The sequence below is a fragment of the Enhydra lutris genome, unplaced genomic scaffold, assembly GCF_002288905.1.
Source record: "Enhydra lutris kenyoni isolate GAN:26980312 unplaced genomic scaffold, ASM228890v2 scaffoldscaffold23, whole genome shotgun sequence".
Lineage (NCBI taxonomy): Eukaryota > Metazoa > Chordata > Mammalia > Carnivora > Mustelidae > Enhydra > Enhydra lutris.
Window position 1 is genome coordinate 12,563,653 of NW_019154107.1, and position 22,255 is coordinate 12,585,907.

A 22,255-nucleotide genomic window follows, 5' to 3' on the forward strand; every position below is an offset into this window, starting at 1 on the left:
GAACGGTGACAGCCAGGTTTTTCACTATTGGGAGAGGTTACAGATAAGCAAGCGGAGGAGGCTAGAATGATCCATGCCTTAATGGATTACATTGGAGACATCAGTAAAAACTCATGTTTAGCTTAATATTGATATAGGTATATAAAAATAGATACAGAGAAACATTTATAGACATGCATAAATACTCAAATAGTGTATACCTGGGATTTCAGCTAACAGAGCCTAGAAACACCACCACCCCAAAGTAGCAATGACCCTACCTAGCACTCGGATCTTGATTTCTAATACCATTAGCATTCTCTAATAAAAGGAACCAAGGCTTTGTGGAGAAGAAATGGCTGATTCTAGAACTAAAACAGGGGATACACAGGACAAGTCTGGAGTATCTTACAATGCTCAAAAGTAAGGAAGTGCTCAAAAGGAACCCCACCCCACAACAATGGGGGCATGTTAAAGTAACACACAGGCTAACCAAAAGAGCTCATCAATGGCCAGGGCTAGAAAAATTTAAGGAACACAATAAAGCAGTAATGGATTATGACCTAAAGTATAAAATAATTATCCACGAACCCATAATAATACAAAGAAATGACTAAATAAATAAGCAAATGGGGGAGAAGAGACAATCTTCCATTCAGAAGAATTCCCAATAATTTATGTAGAACACCCTAAAGGAGATGGAGTATAACTTCCCACTACTTAAGTGGCAACTACACAATGCCTTTACTCCAAAACAACACACTACAAAAGAAAATTTTTTAAAAACTAACATTTGAGTGGAGAAGGGAGAAAGTGGACATAAACCCAGGTGACCAAACCAACATTAACAGTGATAAATCATGTTGACAGTATGTACTCTTGTGACAAGACTATAGGAATGGCACTTTACCTCTGTGGTCTTCCTCCCCAAAACGCAGAACACAAGTCTAACAATGAAAAAACATGGGACAAATCCCAGTTGAGGAACATTCTACAAAGTACCTGATCAGTTCTCCTCACAGCTGACAGTGTCATCAAACCAATGAAAATCCAAGAAATTGTCACAGCAAGAGGAGCCTAAGAAGACATGACAACTAAACATTATCCCAGTGGGATCCTGAAAGAGAAAAAGTACATTAGTTAAAAGGTAAGGAAAAGTGAGTGAACTATGGACTTTAGTTAATAACAGTGTTTCAATATTGGTTAATTAACTGTAACAAATATACCATATCAAGGTCATCTATTAATAATAAAAAAATTGAGTGCTGGGCATATGGGAACTCTGTATCATCCTCTCAATTTTTCTATAAAATTAAAACTGTACAAAATAATTGATCTAATTAAAAAAAAATTACCTCAAGATGATCTAGAATCTCCAGCACAGGAGTCTTATTCACATCTTCGGCTCTAAAAGCACCTTCTTTTCAGTAGTCTAGAAATGTGACAAAATGAGGAGTTAATTATCTTTTTTTTTTTATCTTTTTGCTGAGTTTTCCTAACTCAGTATGGAAACCTGACAAAAACTCAGACTTCTGGTGCTTTTAAGTAATAGCACACAGAATGCTAGACCACACTTTTAGGGCAGGTGGCTCTTTCCCAAGTAGCATCACAAGCTGAATCATCTTCCTTTCTTTTAGGTCACAAATATTTTCTACAGTAATTAAATTCTACATTATCCCAAGGAGAGAGCAGCAGCAAAGAAAAACTAAAAAATAACCCACTTTTTTTTAAGTATAATAAGCAGGTTTTACTTTTAAGTAACTTTTTTTTTTTCTGAGCCAGATTAGATCGTCATTCATTCAGGATATTTTTTTGTATTACTGTTATGTTATTCACCATAGTACATCATTAGTTTTTGGTGCAGTGTTCCATAATTCACTTTCTGTGTTTAACACCCAGTGCTCCATGCAATCCGTGCCCTCCTTAATACCCACCACCAGGCTAACCCATCCCCGTACTCCCTCCCCTCTGAAACCCTCAGTTTGTTTCCCAGAGTCCATAGTCTCTCATGGTTTGTCTCCCCCTCCAATTTCCCCCTTCCATTTTCCCTTCCTTCTCCTAATGTCCTCCATGCTATTCCTTATGTTCCACAAATAAGTGAAACCATATAATTGACTTTCTCTGCTTGACTTATTTCACTCAGCATAATCTCCTCTAGTCCTGTCCATGTTGATACAAAACCTGGGTATATTCATCCTTTCTGATGCTGAGTATGATTCCATTGTATATATAGACTTCACTCTCAGCAATAGACAGATCATCTAAGCAGAAGATCAACAAAGAAACAAGGGCTTTGAATGACACACTGGACCAGATGGACCTCATAGATATACACAGAACATTCCACCCTAAAAACCAGAATACTCACTCTTCTCGAGCACACATGGAACTTTCTCCATGGGCATTTGGGTCACAAAATCAGGGCTCAACAGGTAACAAAAGATTAAGATTATTCCCTGCATATTCTCAGACCACAATGCTTTGAAACTGGAACTCAACCACAAGAAAAAGTTTGGAAGAAATTCATACACTTGGAAGCTAAAGACCATCCTGCCCAAGAATGTTTGGGTCAACCACGAAACCAAAGAACAACAATTCATGGAAACCAATGAAAAACCAATGAGAACGAAAATACATCGGTCCAAAGCCTATGGGATACGGCAAAGGCAGTCCAAAGAGAAAATACATAATCATTTGTTTTCTTAATGCTTTTGCAGCACACGTGGTTGTGATATAACATCCCGAGGCCTCAGCTATTTATAGAAGAAAGGATAAAGTGCAGGCCCCACAGCATGTACAGAACTTTAAACTGCACGGCCAAAAGAATAAATGCCTTTTTTAAAAATGCTGACTATAATATAACCCATTTCTGTTCCATGAAGAGCAATTTATATAAGGAACAGTGGCCTTACTGGCTTATTTTGACAAATGAGCATTCTCTTACCATGACTCAGAAACTACATGAGTCCCCTCTTACATGTCGTTTTGCCTCCTACAACTTCAGTTGCCCATGCTCAACTGCAGTCCAGCAGCAGATGACCCACCTGCCAACGTATCAGCAGAAGGTCAAGACTGGCCTAACACTACGTCACAGTGCCTACGCCATTCATCTCACTGTGCATTACACAGGCATTTTATCATCTCATAAGAAGGGTGAGTGCAAAAAAAAAAGCAATTTTAAGAGAGACACCACATTCACATAATTTCATTATGGTATACGGTCATAAATGTTCTATTTTATTATTAATAATCTTTTTCTGTCCCTAATATACAAACTTTACCACAGGTATCTATATACATACAGAAAAAAAAAAAACACAGTAGAGGCAGCTGGGTGGCTCAGTCATTAAGTGGCTGCCTTCAGCTCAGGTCATGATCCCAGCCGTGGTGGGATCAAGCCTCCTGTAGAGCTAGCTCCCTGCTCAGTGGGAAGCCTGCTTCTCCCTCTCCAGCTCCCCACTGCTTGTGTTCCCTCTATCACTGTCTCTGTCAAATAAATATATAAAATCTTTTAGGAAAAAAAAACCATAGTATATATAGGGTTTGGTACTATCTGCAGTTTAGGGGATCTACTGGGTGTCTTCAAACATAATTCCCTGTGGATAAAGTGGGGGGGGTTGCCATATCTTCATCCCAGTAATCCTATACTACAATGTTAACTTTATCATTTGGGGGCAAATAATGCCTTAGATCAGAGGGACCAGAGAGATACAAGTCTCCTGACTGAACCTCATTTCATAACCACAGGAGAGTTAACACACCCCGTTTATGCTGTATATATTCATATACACTTTATACTGTGTATACACACACACACACACACACACACACACACACACACACACTTTACCATATTTTTACCAAATTTTTTAATTTCTTAATTACTTTATCTTTAACATTACCCCCAAAAATGAGCAAAAGTCCTGGGCACCTACACGAATGCCGTTTTCTACCATATGTAATAGCTTTTTCAAATCTCTGATATGACAATGCAAAATCCACCCCACATTCATGTCAACTTTCTTCCAGTGACCTAAATCACCACAGCTTTTTCCCCCTCCTAAATGTCCAAAAAGTTGTGCATTTATTACCACTATGAGCACTTGAAATAATGTTTTTTAACTTTTTATTGTCCTCTAGGTATTATCATTGTAAATCTTGAGAACAAAAACCAACAGTACCTTGTGCACACTAAATACTTAGTAAAAATGACAAAATACAGGATTTTATACTAATTGGAAATCAAGGTGTTTCAAGGTCGGTTTTTTTCCCCCCAACAAAAGGGTCTTTATTTGTAAAAGGCCAGAAGAGCTCCTCAGGTGATGGAACAGGCAGGCCGGCTTCTCAGGGGTCAGGGGCATTTGGGCAGTAGTGCTTGAATAGGGGGAGAGGGTACCCTGAGTGCTCTGTGTTGCCCTGGGCTGCCTTCGGGACAGGCGGCACTAGCTCAAAGGTAGGGTTAACTCCAAAGGCCTCAGCCTCCAGCAGTTCTGAAACAGAATCCTCCTTGGTCAGCACTGGGGTTCGTCAGTGCTGCCTGCAGTAATGCTCCCGGGATGGCTCTCTTTAGACCAGCCATGGGGGCCGAGCACCCTCTGGGACCCCTTCTGGTAGTCTGGGAGGTGACAAAGGGCAGCTGGGCTGGCAGATGCCCCCAGGGCTGGGATCAGTGCCCTTTTGCAGGGAGCCTTCCAAATGGAAACTGATTATGGTTCTCACGGAAATCCAACAGGATGCAAGGGCAACCCCGCCCCTGGGGACTGGTGACCCCACCTTCCCACCCTCGGCCTTAGGATTCCTCTTCACCCCCACCTGCCCTCTGTCACTCTTCCTCCTTGGAGTCCACTACTAGCACCCACTTGAAGATATGAAGGGAAATGTCGCCCACAGTCACTCAGGACTTCTCCCATCTCCAGACCTTCCTGATGCTTGCCAACACTTTCTTGAAGTCATCCTTATCCCAGCTCTGGGTCTCAGTCCACATGGTCCAGCCAGCCATGCTGGCAGGTCTAAGGTCGAGGCTGTGGTTGGGCTGCCTCCCGTCCGGCAGGCACACATTCAGCACAGGACCCGGGTGCCGCTCTCTTGGCCTGCCGTCCCTCCCCCTCCAAGGCCTTTATTAGCTCAATTCTTAAATGGCATTATTTAAAAAGAAAGACATGACAATTGATGGGTAACACATGCTAAAGGCAGATCATCTCTACATTTTATTAAAGAGATTACTTAGAACAGTGTTTTTCAAATGGTAAGTTGTGGCCTATTAGTGAATTGTATAATAAATTTATTAGGTGATGACAAGCATTTTATAAAAAGAAAAGAAGTATCACAGAAAGCATCAGAGTGCTTTATACGTAGTAATGATAAACAGTTACTCAAAAAACTTATTTGAGGTATAGATATGTATTAAATCATGATTTAAATGTGTTTTTTGGGGTTTGTTTTGTTTTGGTTTTTTTACTGTGGGTTGTTATAAGAAATACTGACTTAGAATGAGGTATTATAGGTTATGTAATAAAGAATATTTACTACCTTTCCATTTTACTTTAATCTTAATAGATGGGTAGCTTTCTAATTAACCAAATGGAGTTGAGGAACATCTGGACATAGAAGCCGAAAAAACTCTTTATGTTATGAATTTTTCTGTGACTGTATCTTTCTCAAATGCAGCCTCAATGTGTTTTGTGTGGCTCCCTCACATACTACCAGAGGTTCCTACCTTCTAAAAAGTTTTTTTTTTTAAGTAATCAGTGTCCTAAGCCCAGAAATTCAAGATCACAAAGATCACTAGAAAGGTATGAAAGATGAACAAAGTACCACTTATAATCATTTATTTAACAATGACAAATCTGACAATCCTCCCAAACCCACTGTTCATTCAACAAAATCTGAGCACACAGCTTAGAGGTAGACAAGACCCATGCCCCCTCAAAGAAACACACTGGCAGTTATAGTAGAGTGGGATTAAGTCCTATAATAAGCTGTCAGATACAGAAACAATTAAAGTAAGACAAGGAAAAAGAGTATGAATGAAAGCTTCATCAAAAAGATGACATTTAAGCTAGGTTGCAAATAGGGTTCTTTGAAATAAGAACAACAGAAATAGAACATTAGAAGGAACTCTACACATCATGTAACCAAGTGGCTCGCAAATGGGGATGATTTTGCCCAAAAAGGCACATTTGGAAATGTTTGGAGACAATTTTAGTCGTCATACTGGAGAGGGATGCTACTGGCATTTGGTAGACAAAGGCCAAAGACACTGCTCAACATCCTACAGGCACAGGACAGGCCCAGACAACAAAGAATTATCTGGTCCCAAATATCAATAGTGCCAAGGTTGAGAAACTCTGAATCCAACTCAGTACAATCCCCTTGTTTTACACAAGGAGGTAACTAAAGGCCGCAGGGATTTTAAAATTTGCTAAAAAAGCTAAGTTTATAAAACAGGCCTCATAAATCTTGTCCAGTGTTCAATTCACAACACACACCCACATGTTATTATACTAGGAAACAGATGTTTTATTTTTTTAAAGGTGTTAATTATTTATTTGACAGAGAAAGACAGTGAGAGAGGGAACACAAGCAGGGGAAGTAGAAGAGGGAGAAGCAGGCTTCTCACCCAGCAGGGAGCCCGATGTAGGGCTTGATCCCAGAACTCTGGGATCATGACCTGCACAGAAGGCAGACGCTTAGTGACTGAGCCATCCAGGTGTCCCAGGAAACAGATGTTTTAAAAGAGTGGGAATGTGGGGCACCTGGGTGGCTCAGTGGGTTAAAGCCTCTGCCTTCGGCGCAGGTCATGATCTCAGGGTCCTGGGATCGAGTCCTGAATCAGGCTCTCTGCTCAGCAGGGAGCCTGCTTCCTCCTCTCTCTCTGCCTGCCTCTCTGCCTACTTGTGATCTCTGTCTGTCAAATAAATAAATAAATAAAATCTTTTTTTTAAAAAAGGGTGGGAACGTTTGTGTAAGGTGGAAAAACAAACTAGATAGAAATCAAAGGTGATATTATTATACAGTCTTAAAACAGATCTATCAATGGCTCAAAGCAAAAAGGATACTACAATACCATTTAAAAAATTATACCCATATTTGTTTTAATACTAGATTTATCATCTATACAACTTGGTTACTGAACATGGACCTCTAAGAAAAATTACAATAAAAACTAGAGAATTGGAAGGTCAGCATACACACACACCACACTCAGTTACTCCTGAGGGCAGGGCTTCAAAGCTTTCCCAGCTCCAGCCACAATCACTGGGTGTCTGGAACCTGGGCGGGATTTGCCCCTTTAATTCAAAATCAAATTCTAAGCTACCCTTTCCGTCGGCTGGTGAGGTTTCTAATAAAAAAAAAAAAAAGATGAAATGTACATATACCTCCTCAAGGTCCTGAATTAGGGCCTGGACACCTGAGGTTACCTAGACATCTTTTATTTTTTCATCCTTGCTCTTCAATGAACAAAAAGGATGGGAGTGAGGGGTAAGATAAACAACGATGCTAAGAGCAATACAGATTAGATTTCAAAAAAAGGTTTTTGCTCTAATAACTACAGAAATAAAGACATATATATATATAGATATACACTCCTTACCTCCAATTTTTCAAAATGATGAAGCTTCAACTAAGATAACTTGTCCAGTTTGACACACAACAGTTCACGGTGAAAAACTTGAGAAAAGGCTGCAGACACTATCCTAAAAAAAATGAAAGACCAAACAGGTAAGATTTCAACTATGAAAGGTTTAAAGAAAAGAGCATAAGCAAGTTATACAGCAAATAAATACAAGGTCATAAAACAGAAAGCATTTGTTTGTACACCTTTACTACCTGAAATTTCAGTAAATAAGGTTGATGTTCCATCAACACTAACAGGAAGTTCACCTGAGTAAATCAGTCACCTTGCTCCCCTTCCCACTAAGTCGCTTTTAGTACCTAAGGGAGATCTATCAACAGCAGAGGGTTAGGGTTAGGGCAAAGATTTTCTGAGGTTTTGTCTTCCCAGAAAGCTAGCAAGAAGATCTTTAATTGCAGCCCTGGCAAACCATCAGGGGTCCCGGTAGCTTCCCATTTATACTAGCCATTAAAATTTAATGGATTTCAGGTTCCTTAAGAGCCATAGAGGTCTTAAAATTTAAATGACTCCATACCATGTCTAAGTTATTCTCTGGTAAAGGAATTTTTTAGATTTCCACACCCCAAATGAGCACCACACCCTTAAGGCAAAGCCCAACAGCAAAGAGGGTATATGGTTCTTTGTCACCTGATATACCTTCTCAATAGAATTACAACTGCTCAGGGTGCCGGGGTGGCTCAGTGGGTTGGGCCTCTACCTTTAGCTCAGGTCATGATCTCAGGGTCCTGGGATTGAGCCCCACATCTGGTTCTCTGCTCGGCAGGGAGCCTGCTTCTCCTTCTCTCTCTGCCTGCCTCTCTGTCTACTTGCTATCCCTGTCAAATAAATAAATAAAATCTTAAAAAAAAAAAAGAGGTGCCCCTGGGTGGCTCAGTGGGTTAAGTCTCTGCCTTCAGCTCAGGTCATGATCTCAGGGTTCTGGGATCGAGCCCCGCATCGGGCTCTCTGTTCAGTGGGGAGCCTGCTTCCCCCTCCATCTCTGCCTGCCTCTCTGCCTACTTGTGATCTTTGTCAGGTAAATAAATAAAATCTTAAAAAAATTAAAAAATAAAATTAAAAAAAGAAAAAGAAAGAATTACATACAACTGCTCACTAAAGACTGGGAAGCCCTCCCCATAACCCAACTCACAAAGTCAATCACCTATCACTCAAAAATACAAAAAAAGAAAAATACCTGATCATAAATGCCAGTGAATATATATAAATATGCATAAAGAAGAAAGCAGAAATAAGTACATACCTATCAATAATTACTTTAAATGCAAATGGACTAAAGCACCAATAAAAAGATACAAGGTAAGGGGCACCTGGATGGCTCAGTCTGCACAGCATGCAACTCCTGATCTCAGGGTCATGAGTTCAAACCTCATGTTGGGTGTGGGGCCTACTTAATTAAAAAAAAAACAGATACCAGGTCAATGAATTAAAAAAAACAGGATCCATCTATATGCAGTCTACAAGACACTCACTTCAGAACTAAAGACACATGTGGACTGAAAGTGAAGGGATGGAAAAGCATTTATCATACAAATCAAGTGAGAAAACAAACAAACAAACAAAAAAAGCCAGGGTATTGGGGACTTGGGTGGCTCAGTAGGTTAAGGCTCTGACCTTCTCATTTCAGCTCAGGTCTTGATCTCAGGCCATGGTTTCAGGCCCCGTGTTGTGCTCCACACTGGGTGTGGAGCCTATTAAAAAAACAAAACAAAACAAACAAACAAAAACTTACTATGTACAAGAGCCAGGGAGGGTAGCAATACCTGTAGCAGACAAAATAGACTTTAAAATGAAAACTGTAGCAAGAGACAAAGAAAAGCCCTACATAATTATAAAGGAAACAATGCAGTAAGAGGATATAAAAGTTGTACATATCCATGCACCCAGCATAGAAGAACCAAAATTCGTAAACCAATTATTAACAGACAGAAAGGGAGAAACAGACAGTAATAATAATAGTGAACTTTAACACCCCACTTACATCAACAGATAGATCATTCAGTCAGAAAATGAAAAGGAAAGAATGGCTTTAGGCAGCACATTAGACCAGATGGACCTAACAGATATACACAGAACATTCCATCCGAAAACAGAATACACATTCTCTTCAAGTGCACATGGAACATTCTCCAGAATAGATCATGTAAGGTCATAAAACAAGTCTCAATGAAAACTGAAAACACATCAACCATCTTTTCCAACCAAAACAGTATGAAACTACAAATCAATTACAAGAAAAAATTCCGGAAAAACACAAATACGTATAGGCTAAAACAACGTGGTACTAAAAAAATGGGTCAACCAAGAAATCAAATGGGAAATCAAAAAATACATAGAGACATACGAAAATGAAAATATGCTGATCCAAAATCTTTGGGATGCAGCAAAAACACTTCTACGAGCGAAATTTATAGCAATACAGGCCTTCCTCAAGAAATGAGAAAAATGTCAGATAAACAATCTAACCTTACTCCTAAGGAAGCTAGAAAAAACAAGGCCCAAAACTAGTAGAAAGAAGGAAATAGTAAAGACTACAGGAAAAAGAAATGACATAGAGACTACAAATACAATAAAAAATGATCAATAAAACGAGGAGCTGGTTCTTAAAAAAGATAAAATTGATAAATCATTAGCCAGATTCATCAAGAAAAAAAGAGAGCTCAAATAAATCAGAAATGAAAGAGAAGTAACAAACTGACACCACAAAAACACAAAGACTGTAACAGACTACTACCAAAGGGCGCCTGGGTGGCTCAGTGGGTTAAAACATCTGCCTTCAGCCCAGGTCATGATCCCAGGTTCCTGGGATCGAGCCTCACATGGGGCTCTCTGCTCAGCGGGGAGCCTGCTTCCTCTCTCTCTCTGCCTGCCTCTCTGCCTACTTGTGATCTCTCTCTGTCAAATAAATAAATAAAATCTTAAAAAAAGAGAGAGACTACTACCAAAAACTATGCAGCATGAAAATGGACAACCTAGAAGAGATGGCTAAATTCCTAGAAACATATAATTTTCTAAAACTGAATCAGGAAGAAATAGAATATTTGAACAGAATGATTACTATAATAGATGAAACTGAATCAGTAATCAAGAAACTTACAAAAAGCAAAAGTCTAGGTCCACATAGCTTCACAGGTGAATTCTACCAATTATTTAAAGAGTTATTATCTATCCTGAACAAAGAATTCCAAAAAATAGGAAGGAAAAATTCCCTAATCATTCTATGAGACCAGCACTACCCTGATACCAAAACCAGACAAAGATATTAGAATAAAAGAAAATTACAGAGAAATATCCCTGATGAAAAGAAATGAAAAATCTTCAACAAAATATGAGCACACCAATTCATTATTACATTAAAAGAATCATTCACTGTGATCAAGTAGGATTTATTCCAGGGATGCAAAGGTGGTACAATACTCACAAATCAATGAGACATCAACTAATCAAGAGAAAGGATAAAAAACCTTATGATTATCTCAACAGTTGCAGAAAAAGCACTTGACAGAGTACCACAACCACTCACGATAAAAACTCCCAATGAAGTAGGATGAGAGAGAACATACCATAACACAATAAAACCCACATATAAAAACCCACAGCTAACAGCATACTCAATGATGAAAAAGTGAGAACTTTTCCTCTAAGATCAGGAAGAAGACAAGGATGTCCACACTCACCGCTTTTGCTCAACGTAGATCTGGAAGTCCTAGTCAGAGTAATCAGACAAGAAAAAGAAAAAAAAAAGGGCAGAAAGTTGTAGAGAACAAGTAAACCTATTTGCAGTTGATGTGATACTATATAGAAAAAACCCTAAAGCCTCCACCAAAAAATTATTAGAACTGATCAATGAACTCAGTAAGTTGCAGGATATAAAATTATATACAGAAATGTTGCATTTCTACACATTAATAATGAAATAGTAGGAACAGAAATTAAAACAATTCCATTTACAATATCACCAAAGAGGATAAAAATTCCTACAAATAAACTTAACCAAGAATGTGAAAGACCTGTATTCTGAAAACTATAAAACACCAATGAAAGAAACTGAAGAGACACAAATGGAAGGATACTTCGTGCTCATGGATTAGAATAATTAATATTTTTAAATATCCATAATACCCAAAGAAATCTATACATTCACTATAATCCCTATTGAAACACCAAGAGCGTTTTTCACAGAACTAGAACAAATAATACTAAAATCTATATGGAACCACAGAACACTCTGACAAGCCAAAGCAATCTTGAGAAAGAACAAACCTGGAGGTACTACAATCCCAGATATCAGGACATACTATAAAGCTGTAATAATTAACACTATGCTACTGGCACAAAAACAGACAGATCAAAGAAACAAAATAGAAGGCACAGAAATAAACCCACACTTAGTCAATTAATCTATGACAAAGGAGGTAAGAGTATACAATGGGGAAAGGAGTCTCTTTAATAAATGATGGTGGGAAAACCAAACAAGCTACATGCTAAACAACGAAAATGGACCACTTTCTTACACCATACACAAAAATAAACTCAAAATGGATTGAAGACATAAATCTAAAACCTGAAAATACAAAACTCCTTGAAGAAAACATAGCTAGCAATTTCGGTGACATCAGGCTTAGCAACATTTTTCTAGATATGTCCCCCAGGCAAGGGAAACAAAAGCAAAATTAAACTATTGGAACTACACCAAAATAAAAGGCTTTTACACAACAAAGAAAAGCATCAACAAAATGAAAAGGCAACCTACAGAATGGAAAAAGATACTTGCAAATATATTAACTGATAAGGGGCTAATATCCAAAATATAAAAAGAACATCTAATAACTCAAGGCCAAAAAAACCCCTCAAGTAATCTGATTAAAAAATGAGAAGACCTGAATGGACATTTTTCCAAAGAAGACATACGAATGGACGACACATAAAAAGATGTTCAGGGGCACCTGGGTGGCTCAGTTGGTTAAGCCTCTGCCTTTGGCCCGGGTCATGGTCTCAGGGTCCTGGGATCAAGCCCTGCATCAGACTCCCCGCTGGGCAGGGAGCCTGCTTCCCCCCCCCTCTCTCTGCCTGCTGCTGCTCTGCCTACTTGTGATCTCCCTCTCTCTCTCTCTCTCTCTCTCTCTCTTTCTGTCAAATAAATAGATAAAATCTTAAAAAAAAAAAAGATGTCAGTCATTAGGGAAATGCCAATCACAATGAGATACCACCTTAAACCTGTCAGAACGGCTATTATCAAAAAGACAAGAAATACCAAGTGTTGGAAAGGATGTAGAGAAAAGGGAATCTTCACTCGTTGGTGGAAATATAAATGAGTATAGCCACTGTGGAAAACACTATGGAGGTTCCCCAAAAAATTAAAAATAGAAATATTATATAATACAGTAGTCCACTACTGGGTATTTACCCAAAGAAAATGAAAACATTAATTTGATATCTGCACCCTTATGTTTACTGCAGCATTATTTACAATAGCCAAGATATGGAAACAACCCAAGTGCCCATCCATAGATAAATGAACCACTGAAGATGTAGCATGTATGTATGTGTGTGCATGTAATGGAGTATTACTCAACCATAAAAAATTGTATCTTGCCATTTGAGACAACACAGATGGGGACCTAGAAGGTATTGTGCTAAGTGAAGTAAGTCAGAGAAAGACAAATACCATATGATTTCACTTACATGTAGAATCTAAAAAGCAAAACACAGTAAAACAGACTCTTAAATGCAGAGAACAAGCTGATGGTTGCCATACGGGAGGTGGGTGGGGAATGGATGAAACAAAAGGGAGTAAGATGTGCAAACTTCTAGTTATAAAATAAGTAAGTCACTGAAATGAAAAGTAACATAGGGAATATAGTCAGTTATATTGTAATAATGTTGTTTGGTGACAGATGGTGACTACATTTATGGTGAGCACGGAGTAATACACAGAATTGTTGAATCTGTGTATTGTACACCTGAAACTAATATAACATTGTACACTACTTATATAGCAATTTTAAAAAGAAGAAAGCAGTCTTTAGTTTAGTTTAGTTTAGTTTAGTTTAGTTTTAGTTTAGTTTAGTTCCCCAAGAGGCGTTAACAGCTCAAGAACTGATTAGATATTTCAGGTTAACCAAGTAGCCCTATTAAAATGAGGAAAAATCTTCTACAGAGAAAGAGTACAGCTAATAATGGCAGAAGTGACCAAATTAGAAAAATCACTACTTTGTTTTATTTATTTATTTATGTATTTCTTTATTTAGTAAACTCTACCCCCAATGTGGGGCTTGAACACATAACCCCAAGATCAAGAGTCACATGCTCTACCAACTCAGCCAGCCAGGCACCCCTCAATTTCCTAACTTAATTCAATAACTAATCCATGTACTAGTAACCAATGGATGATAAAAGAATGAGGTAAAAAGTGGGGTTCCATGAGGGGATCAGGATGTTATCACCTGAACCTGCAACAAATCAAACAAACTACATAGAAAAGTTTTTTAGAGAACCGGGAAACTTGAACATGGACTAAATATCATATAAGCTATTAAGAAATCATTATCAGGGGCGCCTGGGTGGTTCTGCTCAGGTCATGATCCCAGGATCCTGGGATCGAGCCCCACATCAGGCTCTCTGTTCAGCAGGGAGCCTGCTTCCTCCTCTCTCTCTGCCTGTCTCTCTGCCTACTTGTGATCTCTGTCAAATAAATAAAATCTTTTTAAAAAAAGAAATCATTATCAGGTGTGTTGTATATGATCATAAATTGCAGTAATGCAAGATAATGTGCTGCTTTAGAGACATATTATTTAGGAATAAAATAATGTCTTAGATATGCTATAAATCCTCAGCAAAATAGTGGGGTGGGGGATGAGGAAACAAGTATGGTGAAATGTTGATGACCACAGCACAGAGGTTCACTAAATTTTGTGTACATTTCAAAATGTTCACAAAAAGGGTTAAAATAAAAGCAATCAACTAGAGTCACTGCAGAGTCTAAGGAGAAAACAACAATTAATTCAAATTAACATTTAAAAGACCACTTTCATTACTTTTTACAGAGACTGCAGAAAAAGCCTCGGATATAAAACTACTGCAAGAGTTCTTAAGGCAGTCCACAGTCCAAAGATAAAATCCTTAAAGAGCCAACACTATTTATTTTAACTATCAATTTAATACTAATGTTAGTAACCATATGATTAATTATAATGATCACATTATCATTTATAACTGATTATACTGCACATATTAATTTAAGTATTTATTGAAAAGTTATTATATGCAGGCTCTGCAGTAAGTGGTAAAGCAAGACTGGGAAGCCCGTTCCTGGTTTTAAAGCTTCCACCTGAGCTGGTGAAAAAGAACATACTCCATACACTAATAACAGAGTTCAGAGAAAGGAGAGATGGGTTCAGGTAAAGCAAGTTAACAGAAGAAAAATAATCAAAGCAGACAACAAAACAGATACAAGATTTTAAAAAAGGAAGGGGAAAAATGCAAAAGTTCTGATGAGGATATCCAAAAGATGATGGCACCAGTCACAGTTCTATCAAAATTTTAGTTCTGTTTTTAAAGATCTGAGAGAGAGCTCGCGAGAGCTCACGTGAATGAACAGGGATAGAAGGGCAGGGGGTGAGGGAGAATAGGAGACTCCCCAGAGAGTGCAGAGCCTCACAGGGGGACTCAATCTCAGGACCCTGAGACGATGACCTGAGCCGAAATCAAGAGTCAGATGCCTAACCAACTGAGCCACCCAGATCTATCAATATTTCAATGAATGACAGATTTGTCAGTGGGACAGGAGGCAAAACTAATAAATGAACTTTCAAGAAAAGAATCCTTAGACAGGGATCTAAAAAAATAGTTCTTGAAAGAAAATGGAGTAATACTGAATGAGGCCACATCCTCATACCCTTAAACATGTAGTAAATGAACACTATGTAACTGAATATACTCCAAGTAAACAAGAACGTTTGACATTCACAGACCTAATAAAAGATAACTGTTCAAGGTTACCCTAACAAGAGCATTGAAAGTGAGATGTGAGCACCATGCAGAAGCACCATACTTCTGGTGAAGCAGTGACACTATTGCTGCAAAAAAGGTCCAAGGGAGAATAGCTTTTTGTTCTCCCTAAGGTTCATATGATCAGAGCAAACAAGATTTTTACTAGGATCTTAATCAAGAGTGATTAGAGAAGCAAGAAAAAAAGCCTTACAGAAGATGTCCAGTAAGGGAGTTACAGAGTTTGATTTTAACCATAAGAATAATAAGGATGGCAAATGTGTTAAAAAAAAGAAAGGTATCTCTCAGAAGTGGAAAAACAGAAGCATGTCTAAAGAGAGGGAAAAGGACTGACTATACACGTGGGGATGAGAAAAGACGAGTAACAAAAGCAAGCTTTCCAACAGGGCAGAAGAGTTGGCAAATTCCAGAGCTAGTGGAACCATGTTCTAGAAATGGCAGGGGGTGGGAAAGGGGTGGGGGAGTCAGTGAGGCTCGGATATGAAGGCATAATCTCCCAATTGTCTCAATCCTTAGGACATGAATTATGAAGTCATTCTACCATTTAGTTTACAGAAAGAAAAAAGCATTAACATGACAAAACTGGGCAATCAGTGAGTATCTATAGGCAAGTTTTAACGGGTCACAAGAGATGAAAAAAAATGCCCTAGTGGTCACAGACAAAGGACATATGCCCTTAACCAGGTATAAGGCAACAGACAAGTCACTTAATTTCTCTTAGGCCCTGTTTCCTAACCCTTTGTGTAATATACATAACTATCACCACCTCACCAGGCTATTATGAAAACTACACAAAGAAGGAAAATGGTCCTCCACTTGCATAACTATATTAATTTATGAGGCTGTTTGAGATCTCTCACAGGACAGCAAAAAGGCATCTCTGCAGAATGGCATCTTTCTATTTTTAAAAGGACAGATATATATCATACCTACAAAGAGATAAACTAAGAAAGATGTAATGATGGTAAAAGTGTAGCTAGGAAAGCATTCTTTTGCACGACATAAAAAAAAAAATAGTTGATACTGCACATCCCATTTTCAAGAGCAATTAAGAGGGATTCACGTTCTGAGACTCATTCCAGACACTATTTTTAGCTGAAACTTAAATAAAACAAATGTGTCCACTGTCAAGGTCTAGAAAGTGCCCAACATTGAAGAGACTTAAAACACTGAGTATTCTGGTAAAAGTTTCTTTATAATTTATACACACACACACACACACACACAGAACATAACCTTTTAATACAAATGTACAAAATTATCCGAGTACAATTACATAAAACAAAACTTAAAAGAGAACTAGGGGCTGAGTCTGAACTCTTAGAGAAACATAACAAAATCATATTCTGCCATAAAGAGCCAACAGAAGGACCTCCTCTCTTGGTTATGGCACATTACGTGACTTAAACCAATCTTCCTGCTGAAGACATGTAAACAGAACGGCACAAAATATAAGAAATGACTCTTACAGGGGCACCTGGGTGGCTCAGTCAGTTAGGCATCCGCGTTTGGCCCAGGTCATGATCCCAGGGTCCTGGGATTGAGCCCCACATCTGGCTCCCTCCTCAGCGGAGAGTCTGCTTCTCCCTCTCCCACTGCCTCTTCCTGCCTCTCATGTGTTCTCTTTCTCTCACACACAAATAAATACATAAAATCTTAAAAAAAAAAGGAATGAGTTTTGTAAAAGACTGAACCAACAGGATAGTGCTTGTGGACTGATTAAAGGATCAGAAGATTCTAAGAAGTTACCCAACAACTCAGAGGAAACTGAGGTTAAACTGTATCTGACAGCCTGATAGGCTGAGAAGGACAGAAGGAAAATCCTCTTCTCCCACCTTCAGGTCAGGAAACTGAAGAGCAGTACCATATCATAAGGGTGAACAAGAAATGAATCAATCCATACACTGAATGGAATTTGGCCCTGAGTCAACTGGTTGGCCAAGAAAAAGTCTTAAAAGTTGAGATGAGACTAAGTAATCCTGGATTCTCTCAAGCAGATGTCACAAAAATATGGGGCACCTGGGTGGCTCAAGTGGTTAAGCATCTAACTCTTGATTTTGGCTCAGATCATGATCTCAGGGTTGTAAGATCCAGCCCTCTGTGGGGCTCTGCACATGTAGAGCCTACTTATGATTCTCTCCCTCTGCTCCTTCTCTCTCTCTCTCCCAAAAAAAAAAAAAAGAAAAAAAAAACCAGATGCCACAAAAATAAATCCTTTCTGGAAGACATCCTTGGTCTCAAATATATTTCTAAAATGATCTTTCAAATCCAGTGCCCAGCATACAGTTGAGAACTAGACACTTGAGGTGACAAGAGATAAAGATCAAATGCCATAGAAACAGCAAACAAAACAACAAAAAGTGACTCAGAGGGACTCCAAATATTGGAATTACCAAATAGAGATTTTTAAATTACAACTTGAACCCATCAATGAACTAAAATACCGTAAAAATTGACATAGAAGATTTTTAAAAGAAAAAGTAATTATGATACTGAAAAATGCAAAACCAAAATTAAGAATTCAATAAACAGGTTTCACAGCCGGTGGGATAGTAAATCAAAAGACAGATTAGGAAGAAAAAAAGCTTAGAGTATAGTAGAAGGTCTACCATACAATGTAGTTAATTGGAATCCCAGGAGAAAAAAACAGTATGGGGCAAAAGCAATATATGAATAGCTGAAATTTTCCAAAAATGATAGATGATGTCAGACCACAAACTAAAGATTCTCAATGGGAACACTGGGGGCTTCAGTCAGGTAAGCATCTGGGTTCCGCTCAGATCATGATCCTGGGGTTCTGGGATCAAGCCCCATGTCAGGCTCCCTGTTAGGCAGGGAGTCTGCTTCTCCCTCTCCCTCTGCACCTCCACCTGCTCCTGCACTTCCTCTCTCTCTCTCTCTCTCTCAAATAAATAAATAAGACCTTCTAAAAAATTCTCAAGGAATTCCAAGCTCACAATCAACAAAGAAAAACTTAAGTGCATGAGGGGGGAGGAGATTACTTTCAAAGAAGCAACACTTCAGATAGCTTAATTTGTAACAACAAACATGGAAGCTAAAACAATCTCTGAGGAGCAGAAAGAAAAACAACTGCCAACCTAGTATTTCACTGCAGAGAAAATATCCATCAAGAACGGAAATGAAATATATTTTCAGACAAGTAAAAACAGAATTCACTTCCAGCAAACCCAAAAAAATCATAAAGCAAAAGAAAACTGATCCAAATTGAAAGGTCAGAGATGCAGAAAAGAATGAAAACCATGAAAGTTTAAGTAAGCAGTTTAAAACCTAACAAAACACTGTATAAAATATTGTCTAGTGGAATTTAAGATACATGCAGAAACTTATCTCTGAACTAAGTTATATATATTAAATATGTATATCTTTTATTAAAAAATATATACAGAAAGTGAAATTACAGGACAAAAGCATGTATGTCAGTAGGTGGTTAAATGGAACTAAGGAGTTTTAATATTCTTGCTTCAACCAAGAGGAAAGTAAAAGTATCACTTAACACTAAACTTTGATAAGTGAAATATACATGCTGTAAGCCCTGGGTAATCACGAAAAGAAAGTGAATAGGTGATATCTGAACCAATAATGGAAAAAGTGATATAAAAGATAATCAAACTAAAGGAAGAGACAAAGAAAATACCTAACAGGTGAAACAGAAATGTGACGCTGGAAGTAATCCCAAAATACCAGTAATCATATTAAATGCGAATCAATTAAATGTTCTCCAAAAAATTAAAGATTATCAGATTGGATTAAAAAAAAAAAAAAACCTAGAGGGGCGCCTGGGTGGCTCACTGGGTTAAGCCTCTGCCTTTGGCTTGGGTCATGATCTCAGGGTCCTGGGATGGAGCCCTGCATCGGGCTCTCTGCTCAGAGGGGGAGACTGCTTCCCCCTCTCTCTCTGCCTGCCTTTCTGACTACTTGTGATCCCTGTCAAATAAATAGTCTTTAAAAATTAAAAAAAAAACCAACCCTACAAATAGATGTTGCTTTCAAGAGACCCATCCAAAACATAATACAAAAAGATTAAAAGTAGGGGCACCTGGGTGGCTCAGTTGGTTAAGAGTCTGCCTTTGGCTCAGGTCATGATCCCAGGGTTCTGGGATCAAGCACAGCATCCGGCTCCCTGCTCAGCAAGAAGCCTGCTTCTCCCTCTCCATCTGCCACTCCCCCTGCTTGTGCACATGCTCACTGTCTCTGTCTCTGTCTCTCTCTTTCTCTTTCTCTCTGTCAAATGGATAAATAAAATCTCTTAAAAAAAAAAACAATTAAAAGGATAAAAAAATACATCATGCAAACATTAACCAAAGTAAAGATGCAATACCTAAATTAGTTTCAGACAAAACAGACATCAAAGAAAAATCATCACCAGACTTAAAAGAGTCACTTCAAAAACAATAAAACATTTAACTCACCACAACAATATAACTAACTAAATTTGTATGCAACTAGTAACATGGCCTCAAATTATATACATAGGTAAAGTGGATATAATTACTAGGAGAAACAGACACAGGTCAGTATCACAGTGGCAGTTTTAAAAATTGCTCTCCCAGTCCCTGGGTGGCTCAGCTGGTTAAGCGTCTACCTACAGCTCAGGTAATGATCCCAGGGTCCTAGGATCAAGCCCCACCTTGGGCTCTCTGCTGGGTAGGAAGCCTGCTTCTCCCTCTCCCTCTGCCACTCTCCCAGCTTGTTCTCTTTGTCTTTAGCAAATAAATAAAATCTTTATATAAAAAAAGATCTCTCTCGGTAGTTAAAAGAGTAAGATGACAAAAAATCTGTAATACTGAAACAACACAGTTAACAAACTTCACCAATGGGCACACACAGAACACTGAATCCAAGACCTACAGAACATACACTTGCCAAGCACTTTCATTACAGAAAATGACCACAGGTTGACCATAAAGTAAATCTAAAGAATCTTAAAGTCACTCAAAGGAAGTTCTCTAAGAAAAATGTGATAAAGGCAGAAACCAATTACAAAATACACATACTTAGAAAATTCTCTTATTACTAGAACTTAAGAAATACAATTTTATTAAAAAACCCACGGATCAAAGAAGACATAACAATGGAAATCAGAAAATGATATGAAATAATGAAAATATTACCCCCCAAAATTATGGGATTCGTGTAAATACTTGAAAGTGAAATGATAATTTTTTGTTTTGTTTAAGTTTTTATTATGTTCAGTTAGCCACCATATAGTACATCATTAGTTTTTGAGATAGTGTTCAACAAATTCATTAGTTGCATATAACACCCAGTGCTCACCACAACACGTGCACTCCTTAATACCCATCACCCGGTTACCCCATCCCCCTAACCCCCCTTTCTGTAACACTCAGTTTGTTTCCAGGAGTCCAGAGTCTCTTACAGTTTGTCTCCCTTGAAATGACAGTTTTAAATCCATGTGTTAGGAAGGATAGAAGGTTGCAAATTTATACCTAACTACCCCTGTTAAAAAGTTAGAATAAGAAAAGCAAAGTAAATTCTAAATAAGTAAAAGGAAATAATGAACATAAAAGCAGATAATAACAAGACAGAAAAACACCCCAAATTGGTGTTTTGTTGTTGTTGCTGTTTTTTAAAAATTACTCTAATTGCTAAACCTCCACAGAAATTATTTTATTTTATTTTGAAAGAGAGACAGAGAGTGCAGAAGCATGAATGTGGGGGAGGGACAGATGGAGAAGCAGACCCCCTGCTGAGCATAGGACTTGATCCCAGACCCAAAGATCATGACCTGAGCTGAAAGCAGATGCTTAACCGACTGAGCCACCCAAATGCCACGGAAATTATTTTTTTTTAAAAGATTTTATTTATTTATTTCTCAGACAGAGATCACAAGTAGGCAGAGAGGCAGGCAGAGAGAGAGAGGAGGAAGCAGGCTCCCCGTGGAGCAGAGAGCCCGATGTGGGGCTCGATCCCAGGACTCTGGGATCATGACCTGAGCCGAAGGCAGAGGCTTTAAACCACTGAGCCACACAGGGGCCCCCGGAAATTATTTTTAAAAGGGGGGGGAGATACATATATCCAGTAACAAATGAAAAAGGCCCAAGAGAAATAAAAATAGACATCCGCATGAAAACTTGTACATGAATGATTAAGGTAGCTTTATCCACAGTAGCCAGAAAATAAAAATCACCCAAATGTCCGTCAATTGATAAATGAATAAATAAAATGATATATCCATAAAATGTAGTATTTTCTGGCAATAAAATATAAAACTGATAAATGTTACAAGTAAACCTTAACATTATGAAAAGTGAAAGAAGCCATTCACAAAAGACCAAATATCATATGATTCCATTTATATGAAAATTGCAGAATAAACAACTCTGTAAGGGGAAAAAGGACTTGTGATTACCTAAGGCTGATGAAGAGGGAAGAGAGTTTGGGAGATAATGGGAAGTGACTGCTAATGGGAGGAGGATTTCTTTCTGGGGTGATGAAAATGTTCTAAAATTGATTATGATGATGGTGGACAACTCTATGAATGTATTAAAAACCACTAAATTGAGTGGCACCTGGGTGGCTCAGTCAGCTAAGCATCTGCCTTCAGCTCACATCATGATCCCAGGGTCCTGGGATGGAGCCCCTTGTTGGGCT

General features: G+C 38.4%; 1 protein-coding gene and 1 pseudogene across 3 annotated transcripts in view; both read right to left on the minus strand.

The window, feature by feature from the left end:
* The window catches only part of LOC111150506 (TGF-beta activated kinase 1 and MAP3K7 binding protein 3), a 94,316-nt gene that overhangs the window by 53,201 nt on the left and 18,860 nt on the right, over positions 1 to 22,255 (minus strand). For all 3 annotated transcript variants that reach the window (XM_022507991.1, XM_022507992.1, XM_022507989.1), the window contains exons 2-4: positions 7,574 to 7,676; positions 1,335 to 1,411; positions 982 to 1,096 (exon numbers count right to left, since the gene is read on the minus strand). In XM_022507991.1, coding sequence (XP_022363699.1) covers positions 982 to 1,014 — 33 coding nt within the window. In that variant the 5' untranslated portion in view covers positions 1,015 to 1,096; positions 1,335 to 1,411; positions 7,574 to 7,676. The remainder of the gene's footprint in view (positions 1 to 981; positions 1,097 to 1,334; positions 1,412 to 7,573; positions 7,677 to 22,255) is intronic.
* On the minus strand, positions 4,324 to 4,978 carry LOC111150507 (annotated as a pseudogene).